Below are 14917 nucleotides of genomic sequence, written 5' to 3' on the forward strand. Positions count from 1 at the left end.
GTGTGCGCACTTACATTCCCAGACTCGGTGGCCACCCTATAAAACCCAGATCTTCTAGCCATAACTTACTTCTATAGATTCTCCAATATGTTGACTCCAGAAGTGCTAAAGAAGGGAACAGTCAATGGAAAATACCCCCTGATATTGAGATGATATTTAAACATTTATAAACCAGCTTTCATATTCTGTTTTCCAATTTAATTTCACAGCAACCTTGTGCATGGGGACTAAAAGAGGCAATTAATATTTTCTGAGTGCCTACTATGTGAAACCTCACTTCCTGTGAAGGCAGGAAGCATTTTACTTACATTATCTCATTTAATCCCTGTAACAGCCCTCCGATGTGTCACCCTCATGTTACAGGTAAGGACACTGAGGATTTCAAGAAGACAAGTCCCTAACCCATGTCACATGGTTACCCAGTGGAGGAGCAAGGATGAGGCTGGGCCTTCAGATTCCAACTGCAGTGTTCTTTCCCTACCCCAGTGAATACTCCTTACGTGTCCCACAAAATGTCACACACTGACCATGAAGAGACTTCTCCCTCAGGGCTTCTAAAATAATTAATCATGAACAAATCTGTATCTGGCAAGAAAAAAACAAGTTACTTAACCTGAGTTAACGAAGCACAACAGAACGAGCGCTATAGAGATGTGGGCTGGGTATACTTTTGTTATGGGAAGGACTGAATATTTTAATAATGTAAACATAAAGCATCTATAAAAAACTGGGGAAAAAAAGATTTACTTCATTTTTATTTCAAATCCTTAAAATTCCTTCATATTCATACTACTGCCACTTTCAAATTATAACACAGACAAAATTAGAAGGGTCAATAATACTGGGCCCTCTGAAGTTTTTTTTTCTGATAAAACAATTACATATAACAATATTCTTTTACTCAAGCAGTTCTTTATTACTAACAGAGCCCCCCCCCCCCCACACCCCATGCAAGTCAAATCAATGTGAAGAGTCACTTTTTGTTTAGACTAAATGTCCCAAACCTTTACCTTTGGGCAACTGGTAATGAGACTGGTGGTTAAGATCAGAAGCATAAGGGACATTAGACAAAAGCATTCTTCCTCCCAAATGAAATCTACAACTCAAAGTAAACTCAGTGAACTCTATCTGTCTTGAGGCATGACAATGGCCTTGAATTACAGGTCAAAACACCAAGTTTCAGAAGCACCTGGCTGGCTTAGTCAAAGGAGCACGTGGCTCTTGATCTTGGGATCCAGAGTTTGAGCCCCGCATGCCGTATAAAGATTACTTAAATAAAACTTAAAAAAAATAATAATAACAAACAAAAACACTGAGATTCAGAATAACCTCTTGAGAATAACCATGTGACCTGAGCGTGTCCCTTAACCTCCTGGAGGCTCAGAGTCCATCATATCTACCCTTCCTAACTGGAGGATTGCTGTGATCACTAAAGAGGTCAAGGAGGCCCGAGGGCTTCTCTCCCCTTATTTGGGGTGAAGGAAATAGGTTTCAGAGTTTTAGTCAAAGGCCAGGGGACTGGCCAGGGGATATTTTCAAATCTGGTTTAAGGAAACCATCAATAGTCCTGGGCAAATATAACTGGGGAAGACGAAGAAGAAATAAATTCATTATCGCCCAGGCCTAGGCTAAATCTTCCAGAATATTTTAAACACAAAATCATACACATATTACAGATGCGTCTTGTTACAGCTTTATACAATTTGGATCACAATTAACTACTTATGATTAAATGATTTTTAAAAATTTGCTTAGCCTCTGAATGTTATTTATATAGGAGATGGTGTTCCATTATTCAATTTAGAAATCCAAACACTTGGAATGATAAGTATCTTCCTCCTCCCAACTCTAAGAGCTATCAGAGACTCCCTTCCCCATCTTTTTCTGCAGAATCAGGAAGTACCCTTCACTCTTTAGTCCTGTGGCCGTATGTAACAACTCACTGAACTACCTTTTACCTTTTTTGGGGGGAAAGGTCCACAACACATTCCTGTTTATAATCTCATTTTATTTACCACTACCCAGTGAGGTATGCAGGACAAATACCATTATCACTCTTGGATTCTAGAAATAAGGAAGCTGTAGTACAGAATTAGCCCGGCTTTTCCAAGGTCACTGCGTGGCAGAATGAGGATTATAAGCCAGATCTTTATTTCCCAGCCCAACACTCTTATCAGTCAAACCCCAACTGCTCAGGAAAGGGGGAGAAAGAAGTAAAGGTGATTGCGATTTATTCAGACTTTATTTTTAGACTAATTTTGTCTGGCTTTGTGAATTTTCATTAATTTCCACCTTCATTGTTGATGAGTTAGTCACTAACAGGATCAGATCAGAAATTATAAATTGTTTTAAATTATTTCCTCATTGTTAAATATAGATATTCAATTCTAAGTGTTTCATAATGAAGTGACTCAGACACTGAGCGAGCCCCATCTACATGAGTCACTTGTTGAACTGTTACAAGAGATTTATGCAAAACTCTTGGGAGGTGGGCAGGGAAGGGAGACAGAAATAAACATTTACCAAAAAGATGACTAAATTAAGGGCAAAAAGTGAATGTAAAACTTACACATTTTTCTTTCCAGTTTAGGCTGTGGGGTGGGAAAATAAATGTGAGGGAACAAGACACAAGTGACCCCTTACCATGTAATACCCAGTTTGGGTGGTTTAGGAGGGCTCATGGATTTAAATCACCCTGTAGCGGGCTTTTCTGTGGTAAGAGAAAGAGATTAAAAGTTAACGGGATGGAAAGTCAAGACCATGCCTTTATATGGCACTTTTCCCTCCCCAGTGCTTTCACATACAGTATCTCAGGGTATAATCAAGAAATTACTCAGAGATAGGAAGGGATAGATACTACTGAGTTCAGGCTGCAAACCTGTTGAAGGTCAAAGGGCTATTGAGGAGATAAATGCTGAAGAAATCTCAATCATTCAATCCAATTAACACCAAGCAATTTACCACTGTAACACCATTTACCATTTCACACCAAACAAAGGCGAAACACCTGAATTTCTTATCCTGGCAGAGCAATTTCATTAGTATTATAGAAAATGTGGTAGGACATATCCCAATTTCAACTATGTTTTTTTATAGGTGCTTTAAGGAATACTTTAAGAATTTCTTCTAAAAAAAACACTGTGCATTCGATGCTCCTGCTGGGGCTTTTCAACATGGTGTAACCACACTGTACTCATCAAATTTAATTTCTGATTTTACGAGAGGGACGCTCTAAGCACACCCAGGATTTTGTCTGTTTAAAGTTCCTGTGACGTTTCTGGTTTCTGTTACATGTTAGGGGCTAAAATAAACCCCAGGGTGACAGTAATGTGATGGGTAGAGAGGGTTTGTTCCTCAGTACCAGTAACATTCCAAGAACAGCAAACAGCTGAGGTAATGAGAAGGCGGCCGCTGAAGCACATGAGACCCCGCGTGTCAGCCGAAGGGAAAGGCAGGGATGTATGGAGATTAATTTGTGATGCCATCATATTAAATTATTTCTGGTTATTTTGTCCAATTTTAAGTAACAGTGATTCAGTCTTTCTAAACATCACTTTCTATCAGAAGATAATTAAATTACTTTAAGATGATATAAAGGATAGAGGCGCATGGGTGGCTCGGTCGGTTAAGCGCCCTCCTATTCTTGGTTTCAGCTCAGGTCATGACCTCAGGGGCCAGGGATCGAGCCCCCCATCAGGCCCCTCACTCGGCAGGGGGTGTGCTTGAGATTCTCTCCCTCTGCCCCTCCCACCTCCTTCTGTCTAAAATAAATAAATGAATCTTTTTTTTTTTAAAGATGAAATTACAGAGTAGAATAATTAGAAACTGATCACGACAACTGACCGCATTACTTTAGCCCATGAGAAATGAACACAAGGATTTTCACTGTTTTAAAGAATGTTGTAGGGGCACCTGGGTGGCTCAGTGGGTTGAAGCCTCTACTTTCGGCTCGGGTCATGATCCCGGGGTCCCGGGATGGAGCCCCGCATAGGGCTCTCTGCTCAGCGGGGAGCCTGCTTCTGCCTCTCACTCTCTCTGCCTGTCTCTCTGCCTACTTGTGGTCTCTTTCAAATAAATAAATAAAATCTTTAAAAAAAGATAATAAAGAATGTTGTAATTATGTGACATAAAAATTTTTCTTAAAAAAAAAAAGCCCAGAAAGAAATGAAATTCAAAAAGCTCCAGGGGTTAAAAATCTGGTTTGGCTAACAGACACATGAAAAAGTGCTCAACATCACTTGGCATCATGGAAATACAAATCAAAACCACAGTGAGATATGACCTCATGGCAGTTAGAATGGCTGAAATTAATAAGTTAGGAAACAACAGGTGTTGGCGAGGATGCGGAAAAAGGGAAACCCTCCTACACTGCTGGTGGGAATGCAAGTTGGTACGGCCACTCTGGAAAACAGTATGAAGGTTCCACAAAAAGCTGAATATGGAGATACCCTATGACCCAGCAATTGCAACACTGGGAATTTACCCCAAAGATACAAATGTAGTGATCCAAAGGGGCACGTGCACCCCAATGTTTATAGCAGCAATGTCCACAATAGCCAAACTATGGAAAGAGCCTAGATGTCCATCAACAGATAAATGGAAAAAGAAGATGTGGTATATACACACAATGGAATATTAGGCAGTCATCAAAAAAACTTGCCTTTTGCAATGAAGTGGATGGAACTAGAGGGTATTATGCTAAGTGAAATAAGTCAATCAGAGAAAGACAATTATCATATGATCTCACTGATATGAGGAATTTGAAAAACAAGACAGAGGTTCATAGAGAAGAGAAGAAAATATGAAACAAGATGAAACCAAAGAGGGAGACAAACTACAAGAGACTCTTAATCTCAGGAAACAAACTGAGGGTTGCTGGAGTGGAAGGGGGTGGAGAGATGGGGTGGCTGGGTGATGGACACTGGGGAGGGTATGTGCTATGGTGAGTGCTGTAAATTGTCTAAGACTAATGAATCACAGACCTGTACCCCTGAAACAAATAATACATTATATGCTAATTTAAAAAAAACAAAACTGGGTTGGCCAGGACACAAAGAATGAAAGATACAGTGCTGCCACTGGCAGAAGCTTAATGCTTTAAGAAAGAAACAGAATAAAAAGTTTCCTCGCAGTGACAGGTCACTACCCATTGGCTCCACTTCAGAACAAAAGAGCTTTTCCTTACCAATACAACTGCAAACTCGCACAGGGCTTGAAAACATAAAACCCGTTTGTTTATATTCTCTCCACTTACGCTCTTTCTATTCTCTCATTGTCAAGAATTTATGGGGATCACACATTTGAAATATAGCTGACAACTTGCATAGGACACATCAGAGCAATAAATCCAATGCATTTTCCTCTCCCGATGTTTTCAAATGGGTGCCACTAATAAAGTAAACACAAATTACTCAAAGATGGAAATGTAGCTCAAGGACTATTTCTCTGTGCATGTAGGTATGTAATTATGCTATTTATTGAACTATCTTGCTGACATCTTTGAGTGATATTTAGTCATCTAAGGGAACATCAGAAGTTATTCCTGAATTACTGAAGTTTTACTCAGTTGTCTGGTTCTTAGCTCTAGTACGAATTCCCCCTATCACCACTAACTAGCATATGTGAAATTTAATCTCTTTCTTGTTGCTACAAACATTGTACAGACTTAGTGATCAGGGAACTTCAAACCCAACCAGCCAAGGCCATGCTGCTTGCTGGCCTCCACACAGACCCCGTTTCCCCCAATCCCACTCAACACCTCTTGGTCCCACCACTATGAGGACTAAGCTCCCCTCAGTCTGTCCCCACCACCATGAGACCCCTTTTAAGGAGAGAGGCCCTGCCTTCAAAGAAACATAATCTCGGGCCTTTCCCCAGGGTGGTTTTCTACTGTCTCATCTCCTCTCTGAATTTTAACTCAAAATTCCCTTTCAGATACTATTTAAAATTGATCAAAGGAAAGAACTTCTCCTTTACTGAACGTCCTGGGCCAGGTTATAAATTAGCACAACTATTCCAGGTGCTCTCATTTTCCATCATTGCCAAACCTCCACAACCTGTAATCTCATCCCCACTTTAAGAAGAAACTGAGGCTCAGGGCTAGAGCAGAGAAAAGCAAGAATTTAAGCAAAGGCCCCTTACCCCTCACTCTGAATTTCTTAAGTACGTTGCTATTGTCTCTGTCAGAGGATTTCACTATTACTATTATTTCATAGCTATTTTGTAGATACATGTCCAGAGGCTTTGTATCTTCATTAGACCAAGCAAACTACTGGCAGGAACTGAACAATCTAATTGTGAGATTACTAAAGAACAGCTTTCGGGGCGCTCGGGTGGCTCAGTGGGTTAAAGCCTCTGCCTTCAGCTCAGGTCATGATCTCAGGGTCCTGGGATCCGGCCCTGCATCGCTCTGCTCAGCAGAGAGCCTGCTCCCCACCCCTTCTCTGCCTGCCTCTCTGCCTACTTGTGAACCCTCTCTCTCTGTCAAAACAAATAAATTTTAGAAAAAATAAAAAATAAATAAATAAACAACTGCTTTCACACCACACTTTGAACACGCATTCATTTCACGGTGAACCTTCTTAACATCTGGTGATCGAGGCCCTCATTCAATCTAGTTCCCTGCCTCCCTTCCACTGCCCACTAGCACCACCGCTTGGTAATTGGGAACAGCCTCAATCTCCCAACTCTAATTTTAATACTTATCAATTATGGTGAAACATTTGATATGGAAGGAGCTAAAATGACAATCTAAAATAAGGGCTTGGGGCACCTGGGTGGCTCAGTGGGTTAAGCCTCTGCCTTCGGCTCAGGTCATGATCTCAGGGTCCTGGGATCGAGCCCCACATCGGGCTCTCTGCTCAGCAGGGAGCCTGCTTCCTCCTCTCTCTCTGCCTAGCTCTCTGCCTGCTTGTGATCTCTCTCTGTCAAATAAATAAATAAATAATCTTAAAAAAAAAAAAATAAAAAAAAATAAAATAAAATAAGGGCTTGATGCTATATATGGGCCAGGCTCAGTGTCAGAAATTAATAGGAGTTGGTTATATTAAAGAACACTCCCATCATTTAAATAACACAAGTAATTAGCTACCAGGACTGCCTGGGGCCACTGAGGCCCAGGAGTTCAGTGTCTGTCTGGAGCGCTGCAGTGAACCAGGCCTTTCAAAGGTCTATGCTTTTACTGCCCACGTTGCTGCTGCGTGCCCCCTGCCTGTCCTGGACCCTCTTCTCTTCCTTTCCTCGAAAACATTTCCTTCCCTCCACTCTCCTGAATCAACACTCCACACAGGGGGCTTGTTTACTTCACAGACTCTGAGAGCCAGGCAATCACCGCATATTTGTAAAAAAAAAAAAAAAAACCTTTCCTTTTCCTTCCTCTTTTTCACTGTTGGAATAATGCACCGTCTTTTCGGAGGCCTTTCCTGATCTACACAGAAACATCTCCTCGGCCCGTTTCGGAATTTCAGATAGGGAGTGTGACGCACTCCCCCCGTTCCCTGGGTGCCACAGAGAAGGCTGCCAACTGCAGGCCCATCCTCTGAAGCATAAACGGGTGGAGACTACAGAAGTAGTTCCCGAAGTGGGTTCTGTGGTGCACCAGTCCTTCCCCTGAAGAGATTTTCTAGTTAAAGAAGTTTAAGAAATTAGTAAATGTACTTCCTTTGGAAAATCACAATGCATAAAAGCATATTAAAGGCTTTGGAGTCTTTAAGGAAATTCTTTTAATCAAGCATTCCCCAAACTTATTTGACCACAAAATCCTTTTTCCTATTATACTTATTCACATCCTGATTAATCGGTATTACGGAGGAAAACTTTTGAAAATGCTGCACTAGAGACACATTAAGTCCCAGTAGAGTGTAAACATTTTATAATTCTGATTAAATTCCAACACTTAATACCTACAAAACACTAAGATGGATTTCTATAAACCACCCGTGAAAATCAGTCTCATGATAGCACAAGCAGAATGTTCACCTACAAGCAGCGACAGCACTTGGTGACCTACAAGATTTAGATCTAGGTTCTTTCCTACAGAAGTAACTCAATTAGTGAAATACTGTATCCAGACCTACCTACTCTCTCTGTATATTAGACAAAATGGTACCGAACACAACCTTAATTGGGGCATAACTGCAGAAGGAGTTCTAAAGCACCAGAACAGAAAGTAATTACCAGTAATCACAGAAATAGACACATTGTGGGCCAAGTGGCTGAAGAGTGAATACCCAAAGTCAACTTTTTTTTCCCCTTGCTTAATTCCCACACCTGGGCAACACTCCTAGAGACAAAAAGGTTCATATATGAAGCATTAGGAAACTTTTGACAAGAAAGGTGGTACAAGACCGTGCACCATCTTGTGTCAAATATGGGGAGCAGCAAAGAGGGTCTTCTTCAGTACTTTCCCAAATGGCTCCAAGAGATTTTCACTATTTCCACCACCATCTCTCACCTCCTTGCTATTCTGCTGATAACAGTAATTTCTCTCATGCTCAGGAATCTTCTGTCCCCAAATTTTTTAACCCCCCCAACCAACTTCCCCTTCTTCTCCTTTTGTCAGTGACTCACAACGTGGAGTACATTTTTGTTTAGTCAGTAGATGATCGTATCTAATAAATTATATCCTCTGGCCTGAAACTTCCTTCAGATACTATAAAACATTCATTTTTTAAGTAAGAAATGCTTCCCAAATCTGGTTAAAGTAAAATGGTAACTCCCAACTTGCAAGATACCTCATATGATTTCATGTTCAAGTGGTGGATCTTAAGGTATAAGATTTACAGAAGGCAAAGCTTACCAACTGATGAAGGGTGAAGGGTGAGGAAGCAGAGGGAAGTGATATGTCAAAAAACGTTCTAAACCATGTAGTTGCATAATGACAAGGCTGAGGTAAGCTATACCTTTGACCCACCTTGTTCTTTTATTATACCTAAGATTGTGTTGGTTTCAACAGTTTACCTGAGGTGTATTTCTACTCTTCTAACTCTCACCATATTCGTTTGAAAGGGCGAATTAAATGTTCAGGTTAGCTTATCAAGTAAAAACCACAGTACACAGGGCATATCCATGAACAGATTTGTAAGAAACAACACAAGTAGACCAATTTAGCACCTAGTTGCTCTTATTCAGTTAACAAAAATAATCACCCTCCCCAGGTAGGGACTGTTATAAGACACTGACTTAAGAAAACAAAAACTAAATACACGGCAGGAATCCAATTTAAATGCTTTAAAAAATCTTACATAATCTAGAAGATACACACAGCACAGAAGAAAGTAGTAGCAGAGGAAAGTAAGGAAAATACACATACTCTGATTTTCCAAAAAATTAACACACGGAAGCAGTACCTACTAAAAGTACAGTATGCAGGTAAAATCTGGCAAAGATTTAAAGTTTGTTGAACTGAAATTACACAATTAAGCACCATGACAAAAACATAAACACCAAAGTATAATATGAATCTCACAGTGTAGGTTACTTCTGCTAAGCTCTAGGACTGGACTGCTTATCAAGAAGCACCCAGGATGCATATTGTATCCCTGACTGCTAATAATGTGAGGAACTAATCTGAGCCTGTTAGGACATCTATCATTCAGCTTCATGGTGCTCATCCTTTTTCACCAGAATTAAGGTGATTGGCTGCAAGGACCATCCCCATGACAGTGGTTAGACCCTTTATCATCTCTTATTTGGAGAAACACACACCTGAAAATGGATTTGAAGACTTCCTGAACCAAACTGGTATCCACTCTCTGGCATCTGAAGCCCCAAGATGGGACTACAGGTTTAATTTTAAATAATCCCATAAACACTAAAATACACAGTATGGAAATGCACAGCATTACCAATGTTCATTCAATACCAATTCAGGGTTTCACTCTGAGAGGCATAACCCCTGCTCAACTAGTGAAATGGCTTGAGAAGCAAAGTACCAGTAATAAAATGATCCTTAAATCAACTACTGCCGTGACCTGCATTACTACTCAGTTTCTGGCACACAGTAGGCACTCCTATTGTGAATGAATGAATCACTGAACAGCCTTACGTATGTTACTCAATTACTCTGCATATTTTAAACTTCCTATATATAAAAATAGGCTTTCTCTGGCCTAGTTTCCCAAATTGCCTGAAACTCTGACATTGACACAACCAGTAAAAAGATGCTTCCATTTCAGGCAGAAGTCACAGAGACAGAGAAGTCATACAGCATGATCCCCATGTTGAGGCTCCTTCGACTTTCCTCTTGGATTACATACCACTTCCTCAGGAAGGAGTTCCCCAACCCCCAGCAGTACCATGCCCCCTGAGTTACTAAGTCTCCTTGAATACTTTATTTTCGTTTTGTTGCACACACCACAAGTCATTAAATAAGATCTGTATGGCTCTTTGTTAAACGTTTGTCTCTCTCTCTAGACTCCAGACATCCCGAAGTTGGTGGTCATGTGGGCTTGGGTGACTGACCTAGTTCTTACACCCGGAAGTACCTGGCACATAGGTATTTAGTAAATATTTATTCAATGAATGTTTGAAAACAAGAAGCCCCCTTTTGAGAACAATGAGAACAACGGTACCCCTTCAATACACTCAAATAATAAAAGCTTAGAAACCAGGGGGAAAAAACATTAGGTCATCAGGCGTAATGTTCAGAACATCACTGTTCTCAACATGAAACTGAGACAAGTTTTTCCCTGGCAGTCCCAGTGAGAAAAGAAGTAACTGTACCACAGGGTGTCAAAGCATTTTCATCACGTGTGTGCTTCATGACTGAAAGTCTCCAAAGAGTTCAGACACATTTCTCTGTGGTTTGACATGAATATTCTAAAGACCTGTGACAGGTATACACACATGTATCCTGAATGTTTTAATAAATGACTTAGAGACTGTGATTTTGAGGGGGAGGGTTTGGGATCACTGTATAATATTCCCTCTATCAACTAGCTGGGACAAAGTCTTAACTTTTTTTTTTTTTTTTTTAAGTTGCAGAGCACTGAAAGAAATACCAATTCTAAATAAAATCTTCAGGCATTGTAGACTATGGTAGCTCTATTTTCTCAGAGGACAAAGAAAGGCAATCTGAGAGCTTCTGCTGGATGCCAAAGGGACTTCCCAGAGATTGCTGGTAAATGGATCCACACCTCTAAGGTTCCCAAGGAAACTTCTAAAACCTTTTCAGAGCCTTTTCTGAAGGTCTGACCTTCAGAATCTTGTGAAGGTGAAGTAGGAGAGAGACTTCTATTTAAACAATACACTCTAATGCTCCGTGATGATTAAAAAACTTTTTTTTTTTCCATTTTCTGTGACTACATGAAAATTCACCAACAGAGAAACTACAGGGTGGGTCAGAATTTTGGCAAATGTTGAAGTAATGGAAGTACTACTTGCCTTTCAGAAAGATCTTGTTCCACCTTTTTTAAGGAATATGTCTGAGTCTGAATTTGCAAAAACCCAGTATCTTACGTCTCCATCAAATTTTATGAAGGTCAAAGGTTTGATACATAGTATCTAATCTGATTCACATAATAATCTTCTGAAATAGGCAGGCCAAGAATTTTGTAGATGAAGAACATGAGGTTCCTAAAGGTTAAGTTTCTTGACCCAGGATCATAACGTAGAAAATGGAAGAACCAAGAGTGGAAGACTTTCTGATCTCTAGACCATCGCTATTCCTAAAGAACTGCACCGCTCTGGCCCTTCTCAAGCTGCTCTTCATTCTTCACTCCTCGCCAAAGTAAGCAGTAAGATAGCAATGTCTGTGACTTCTAAGCATGTAGAGTGCATAGTCTATGAAAAGTGCAAAATATTTCCCTCAAAATAATGTCATATCCCCACTATGTCCCTACATCTGTGAATGCTAGAGTTTAAGAGAGAAAAAAAGTCCATACTGAGTTCTTTAACTTCCAAAATCAGTTTTCTTATCTATCATGTACACTACGCTATCACATTTGCACAACATCAAAGTTAAAGATAGAAAGGCCTATCAAATAACCTCCATAGAATGTAAGGGTCAAAGCAGGACTGATCTATGTAAGAGGCCCAACTCTGATCTTGGTGGCAAACAGACTTTATTCTATAAAGTCAGCCTTGTTCTTCTAATTCTCTAACCATAGATACATATTAGAATGAGTTTTAAAAAAACACCGGTGCCCCAATCCTGCTCCAGAAATGAAATCAGAATCTCATTAGAATAGGGACAGGCTGCTTCTGAGGGTCAGCGGGAGCTGAAAACCTCTGGTCTAAGTGCTTTTTGTTATCCACTTTTGTATTTTCCTGTGGAAGGAATATTCACGGTCCGAGGACTAACAGCCACAGTGGTAAAAAAACATCAGACTTTTACAAGCTGAATGAGTTTACACTTCTTAGATATTAGCAGATATGCTTAACTCACAAATACTATACTTAATAACTATTAACCATTAAAAAAGAAAAAAAAAACACTAAAATTTTTTTTAAAAACACAGAACTTCATAAAACAATAAACATATAATTATTTAATGCCCATTTAAGTATAGCTTAAGTAATAAAACATTCTTAAAAGTTTATCTTCCGGGGCACCTGGGTGGCTCAGTGGGTTAAAGCCTCTGCCTTCAGCTCAGGTCATGATCTCAGGGTCCTGGGATCGAGCCCCGCATCGGGCTCTCTGCTCAGCGGGGAGCCTGCTTCTCCCTCTCTCTCTGACTGCCTCTCTGCCTACTTGTGATCTCTCTCTGTCAAATAAATAAATAAAATCTTTAAAAAAAAAAAAAAAAAAGTTTATCTTCCACTGAATAGTACCCAATCTTCTAAGGTATTTGATTTTTGGCATTTTTCCCATAGGTAGATGTAACAAAAGGCAAATAAAGAAATCAGAAGTACAAGACACCCTATTACACAGGTATTTGAAATCAGTTCAAAGGGGAGTTTCCACTGTTCAGAGGACAAAGGACTTCTCAGAAATATTACTGCAATCATATTGCTCATTTCTTACTCAACCCTGTACTGCTGAAAAGGATGTCGCTATGTTCCCACCTTAACTGCCTTATGTGTTGTTTCTGTGACAGCTGGAGTCAACAAAAATAAGTGTGGCTTCTGGAAAAACTAAAATGTCAGCCTTCTTTATTTTTAAACTTGCCCTAAAACTCTCCCATATTATCTGAGCCTATGAATTTTGCAATAGCTGCATATTAGTTAAAGCTGGAGAATGAGTAACTCAGCCTGGTCTAAAGGGTATGCTGCAGTAAACATAACAATAAAAACACATTCTATGCAATTTTTAGCATTTCATAAAAATTCTACTCCCATTCGAAGGGGGCTTCCACTAAAGATTTCAAGACACCGCCCCCCAAAAAAGGCAAGAAAATCTAAAATAGATGTAACACTCTAAATAAACCTAGGTGGCCTAGCTGGGAAACTACTTAAGATTCCTTTTCTATAAACTTCTTAATTAAGAGGAAATTAATGGCTGCTATAGTAATGATAAGGAAATATTAAAGGTTAGAGAAGAATTTTGATGATGTGTTTCTGTTTCCAGGTCACTGAGCTGTAACCAAATAGTACCAGGTGAGTGGTATAAACTTACATGACTTATTGCAGACTGAACAGCCTTTACGTAATGGCTTAGTTCCCGATCCATCATGGCCAATTCGACCATTGCCTTGTCCATACTGTATTCACTACTCACTTCAGCTGTAAGAGAAAGAAAGCAAATTACTACTGTACATTTAAAATGCCGTCTCTGGAAAAAGTTGCTTCCATATAACCCTTACTAGTCAATGATCTAAACAGTTCTGTAAAAGGTATTGCATATTTTTTAAAGACCTCCTTAACACAGGCCTGCTTCATTCAAAATTCTGAGAACACACCCAGTAGAAGCAAGCTCAAAGGCTGGGGTGGAAAAAGAAAGTAGACTTAAGACTTGGGAGTTTGAAGCTGTGCCATTTAGTTGTGTGATCATAAATCAACCACTACATTTCTCTGGGCCTCCGTTTCCTTTTCAGTTTTTCTTTTTCAGTTAAATCAGCCCAGCACCACGAGGTGCACATGCACCCACAGAATTATTAAAGATCAAAAAAGAAGGATTTCCATTTCTAGTACATTAGGTTATGTGGACCAATTCTACTGAAAACCAGAAAAATGCTCAGTTAATATAAAGGAAGGAAGTGGGGGAGGAAGGAAGGAAGCAAGGAAGGAAAGAAGGAAGGAAGGAAGGAAACTCCTTAAAATAAAGAGAGTTACAAGACAGAAACAACCAGGGCAACATCAAGAGAAAACAAGAAAAGCAAGGCAGAGCACAGAACAACACAGTCACATACCCTTCCCCTCAAAATACAGAGAAACCAAAGTAATGCCACCCTTGGTCCTCCAGGCTGCAGCAGGGCTGGTCTTGGCCACTGAGCAGAAAAGAGGTAAGAGAGAAAGAAAACAAACCTGTTTCTGAGAACCTGTGGCCACAAGCCAGCTCTCCTGGATTTGCAGCCTGGGTTCCCCTCATCTGAGTGGTCCGGGGAACCCAAGCTCTGATGTACATGAGGTAGTCTCACACTGAGTACCTCTAGGTACTCTCCTCTGAAAAAGACCATTTTTTATCCTAGGCCTCTACTAATCCGTACAAATAATTACGCAGGAGAATGAGCAGATTACAGGGGGGGGGAATAGAACAAAATCAACAGAAAAACCTTACAAACCTTAAAAAACACAAGGAAATATGACACCAAGAGTAAGAATCGGCAGAAACAGATCTACAAATGTTTCAGATACTGGAATTATCTATCAGTTAGAGTATGAAACAATTATGCTTACTACGTTTAAAAAATTAAAATACCCTTGCGTAACAGACCATACAGAGTGGCTAGCAGATTGGAAAAGTGAAGAAATGTTCTTAATTGCTTTTAAACTTTTTTTCAAGCTCCAAACACACAATTTAATAGATCAGGGGAAGATC

General features: G+C 40.0%; 1 protein-coding gene across 2 annotated transcripts in view; it reads right to left on the reverse strand.

Moving 5' to 3' along the window:
- Nucleotides 1–14917, reverse strand: part of NSMCE2 (NSE2 (MMS21) homolog, SMC5-SMC6 complex SUMO ligase) — a 212662-nt gene that overhangs the window by 161742 nt on the left and 36003 nt on the right. For both annotated transcript variants that reach the window (XM_080802040.1, XM_080802039.1), the window contains exon 3: nt 13556–13662. In XM_080802040.1, the coding sequence (XP_080658166.1) occupies nt 13556–13662 (107 nt within the window). The remainder of the gene's footprint in view (nt 1–13555; nt 13663–14917) is intronic.

The sequence above is a fragment of the Martes martes genome (genome assembly GCF_963455335.1).
Source record: "Martes martes genome assembly, chromosome: 4".
NCBI classification, from domain to species: Eukaryota; Metazoa; Chordata; class Mammalia; order Carnivora; family Mustelidae; genus Martes; species Martes martes.